Source organism: Sinocyclocheilus anshuiensis, unplaced genomic scaffold (genome assembly GCF_001515605.1).
Source record: "Sinocyclocheilus anshuiensis isolate Anshui unplaced genomic scaffold, SAMN03320099.WGS_v1.1 scaffold354, whole genome shotgun sequence".
In the NCBI taxonomy this organism is placed as follows: Eukaryota; Metazoa; Chordata; class Actinopteri; order Cypriniformes; family Cyprinidae; genus Sinocyclocheilus; species Sinocyclocheilus anshuiensis.
In genome coordinates, this window is record NW_015544195.1 from 1,276,850 (window position 1) to 1,281,358 (window position 4,509).

At 36.5% G+C, this 4,509-nt stretch overlaps 1 protein-coding gene across 1 annotated transcript in view; it reads left to right on the plus strand.

Annotated features, from left to right (window-relative positions):
- LOC107696702 (chromodomain-helicase-DNA-binding protein 9-like) overlaps positions 1-4,509 on the plus strand; it is a 108,270-nt gene that overhangs the window by 75,454 nt on the left and 28,307 nt on the right. Inside the window, exons 4-5 of the mRNA XM_016497169.1 lie at positions 2,700-2,808; positions 4,150-4,296. Coding sequence (XP_016352655.1) covers positions 2,700-2,808; positions 4,150-4,296 — 256 coding nt within the window. The remainder of the gene's footprint in view (positions 1-2,699; positions 2,809-4,149; positions 4,297-4,509) is intronic.

Here is a 4,509-nt window from a genome sequence, read left to right on the forward strand (position 1 = left end):
ACAATTCCCATTATAACCCTGAAATCCATTAAATTTGTTATTGTGTTTTGGGAGGGGTTCTATTGTTTTTTTCTTCAGCAGGCAAGATTATACTTTTACAGAATTAACTCAATTACTGAATTTTACAGAAAATATTTGTTTATTTTTTTATAAATAAAGAACTGTATTTCTTAAGTCAATTATTAAAGTATTAGCTGTGAGTGCGGCAAGCATGAATGGCTCGTCTGCGACGCGGGATTCGTGCCGCGTGGGGCAGAGAGGAGCGAGTATGAGAAGCATTCACAGACAGGCTGTGTGCGCTCTTCTGAATTGGGAATAGCCAACATGCATCATAAACTTATTTCAAATTAATCTGTTGGGGAGATAAAATGTGTAAGATAACGTACACGTACTAACAAAAACATCTAAGAATGTATCTTTTATTCTCCAGTACTGAAAACAGAACCGATAAGGGAGCTTTTGATATGCGCTGTGATGCAGCTCTTGGAAATTACCTTTTTTGTTCGTTGTCTGTCATTTCGAAGCTTAAGTTGCATACGTTTTTCTTCAGTTTTAATTTGCCTAACTATCGATCTGACCCAGTAGACGCCATAATCCCACTCTGTCTCTCTCCCGCTTTTTTTTTAATGGTGGGTGTTTACACAGTTGGCTAGAGCAGTGCTGATTGGGGAGAACGGAGGTGCGCTCACTCTATTGGTTAGTAAGACTGCAACTCAAGCCTGGCAGTCATGCATATGCTCTGGAACAGAGTAATATCGCGTCCATATCGCAGGCTTTGCGATTAGGAAATCGCAATGTCTCAAATCGCTATTTCAATTCGATTTCGATTAATCGCACAGCCCTAACACACACACACACACACACACACACACAGCGCAATAAAGACCAGCTCTCAGTCTCATTTCACAGCTGCTGAGTGGAGCTCGTGTGTCACTCACAGGATTCAACATTACTGCTTCCACCCACGCCACCAGCTTCACTCTGATCAGGTCGCTAGGCAACCAGGAAGTCACGTTGTCCTGGGGACTAGTGAAGTGTAACATCAACCACAGAGCAGGACCCAGAATGAGAGCGAGAGTGAAAGAGCGAGTGATGCACATAGCTGATGTCCTGACAATCATTTCCTGTTCATGTGTGCCCGGCACTGAGGAGAGATTGCAAAAGTGTGACTGTTTTTAGTGTCCAGCATGAAAGATGGAATTCTGTGAAATCATTTGACTGTTTATTGTTTGCACTGAACATTTTCATGTGTGCTGAAGGTTTGGCTTTATTACATGACATTTACAATGGAGTTAAGAGAAACCAGTGTTTAGTATTATTTATATACTACTATTAATTAGAGGTCGACCGATAGTGGATTTTGCCGATACCGATAGCTATGTTGGACCACACTGGCCGATACCGATTAATTAACCGATAGTTTTAAAATTGATACTGAACAAAAATAGTGCTTTATTAACAAAAACAGTACTGAACCACTAGTAGTAGTAGTAAAAAATAATAATAATAATAGTAAATGTTGAAATTAACACACTCTAACAAGGAACAATACTTACACAGCTTTCATTAATCTTAATGCTACAAATGGACTCTTATTTTAAAGTGTTACCATTTCATTTCAACTGTCATGCTTAAAGATGCACATCTTTAAATATATACACAAAGGCTATAGCATTAAAATTATATACATATGGATATTGTATGTATACTCTCACACTTTAACTGCTTCTATTCTTGAACACTTGATGAGATTATCTAATCAAAATAAAAGCGCAGCGCTGAGTATAGGAGAACTCACCTGTATCACACACACTCCGGACGCGTCGCGTTCAACTCGAGCAGCGGTCTAAAACAGTTTATTTAATCACCAAATTTGTCGATAACCGATAGTTCCAGCAATCAACTATCGGTGCCGATTAATCGGCAAAACCGATACATCGGTCGACCTCTACTATTAATGTATTTTTTAAATTTAATTTAATTGTTTAATTTAATTTAAATGAGCTTTTATTTTTATATTTTCAGAGTTTTTATAGTTTTTTTTGTAATTTTCTACATAGCTTTTATTTTTATTTCAGTTTCAGTTTTAGTGATTTACTTAATCACCAAAATAACTTTTCTATTTTTAAGTTGATTTAAGTTAAAGTGTCAATTACCCAAAATGTTTTTCCATATTTTTTGTTTTAGATTTAGTTGACAATAACAACACTGAGAGACATGAAAAAGTGTGTGTGTGTTTGTGTGTTTGTGTGTTTGTGTGTGTGTTTGTGTTTGTGTTTGTGTTTGTGTGTTTGTGCGTGTTTATGGTGCCAGTTTTTATGTGTGTTGTCTGTTTTATTTGTGACCAAATGAAAAAAGTGGCTTTACAGTTTTACAGCCTCTTAGAAACAAACTTTAGATTACCTCAGGTTTCAAAATTAATGCAGAGGCGTTACCATCCAGAATCATATGATTGCAAATGGCAATATAGCTTCTAATATAGTGGAAGACGTCCTTTGTGAAGCAAAATCATATAATATAGTAATTAAGTGCTAGTAAATCACTAGTAAATCAGTTATTTTGCCAGGATTGATGCAATCAACAAAGTGGTCATTTGGTGTGTTTCCATAAAATGTTTTGAGTAATACTGGTTTCTTCTGATTGAATTCCAGTGGGTATTGGTGTTAAAATAAGTCTCTGTTTGTTCTTCTCTTTGACAGGAAAATCGTTATAAAGCTTGGAAAGAAGAAGCGAAAGAAGACCGATTCCTCTGAAGAGCTGTCTGATGATGACAGACCAACTCGACGATCCTCTAAAGATGATGATTCGGTGAGCTTTGTTTTTTTTTATCTATTCTTGATATGCCTGGATGATACTTTCATGCTGTTTTATATAATCGTCTAGCAAGAAAAGCATTTGCAAGTAATCATTTCTGGAGCAGGTGGCACAAATTGTATGCACTTTGTTGCTGGCCATTCTTTAAACTGCATAATGCAGTGGTGCTTCCTGCAGCATGTGTATGTTCAGTCCAAGAGCTAAAGAGACTGAGATGACTGCCGTACCCTCAAATGAATTCCATCTCTTTCTTCTGAAATGACTAACCTCTCATTCCCCACTTCCATGATATACCCCCCTCTACCCTTCCAGATATAATTATCCTCTTTAAATACCCCTGTGTTAATTAAAGCAGTGTTCTTTTGATGACTCAGTTAGGCTATCGGAGTTAAAGCCACAGCCATGTGCATTTTGGGAAACACTGGGGTCTTGTGGCAGGGCGGGTGGGACTTTATTTGGTCATCCTGAGATATTCTCATCCTCTCCATTTACTTTAACTCATACACATTTAGGTCATGTTATATTTGGGAGGACAGACTCTCTCTCTCTCTCTTTCACTCTGCTGTACTAATTTATTAAAGGCCCCCTGATGGGCATCTCTGATTCTGATTTGCTGAGTGAAAAATAAAAGTGTGCATGCGCAGGGGTTCTCCTCCTCTCTTGGTCATCTAAAGTGACATTTACATTGCTCAAGAAGCCCCCTGGGGTAAATTTATCCCAACTGTAATATGGTTTTTGCAAAATATTTAAAATTCAATTGATTTCTTTATTTATTTGAAAATGCTGTCATTAATGTAAAATGTATGCATTTATATTAAAATTTCTGAATGCATATATATTATACACACTTCAAAAGAGGTGAATGACTTGAAAAAAATAACTTAAAAAATGCATACTTTTATTCAGCATTAATAATCAGACATAAAGACAAATAAATGATGTTATTTTGAACTTTCTATTCATCAAAGAAAGAATTTATAATGGTTTTAACAAAAATATTAAGCGGCACAACTGTTCTCAACATTGATAATGATAGGAAATGTTTCTTGAGCACCTAATCAGCATTAGAATGATTTCTGGAGAATCATGAGACACTGAAAACTGGAGTAATGACTGCTGAAAAGTCAGCTTTGCCATCACAGAAATAAATTACATTTAAAAAAAAAAACTTAAAATAGAAAACAGTTATTTTAAATTATAATAATATTTTACAATAAACCTGTATCTGTTTTATCAAATAAATGCAGCCTTGATGAGCATAAGAGACTTCTTTTTTCCAAAAAGAACTGTGAAAAAAATTCAAACATACACTCACTTTTATTTGTGTGTCTACAGAAGCGACGTTCAAACCGGAAGGTCAAGAGGAAGAAGTATGAGGATGATGGCGAGGCTCGATTGTCTGATGAAGAAATGAAGGTCATCGTAAAAGCCAAGAAGACCAACTCCAACGCTCACAAACAGCCTTCGGTGCAACTGTTTGTGGTGCGTACATTAAATCTCACTGCAGTTAGCATCACACATAATTGTTTCTTATGATGTGTCCCAGCATGCTCAAGCAGTTCTCTGATCTTGATTATAATGTGCTATGGTTAGAATGAGTAAAGCCAATGCATCCTTTTATGTGTGCGTGTTTGTGTGTGTGTGTGTGTGTGTGTGTGTGTGTGTGTGTGTGTGTGTGTGGGAGAGAGAGAGAGA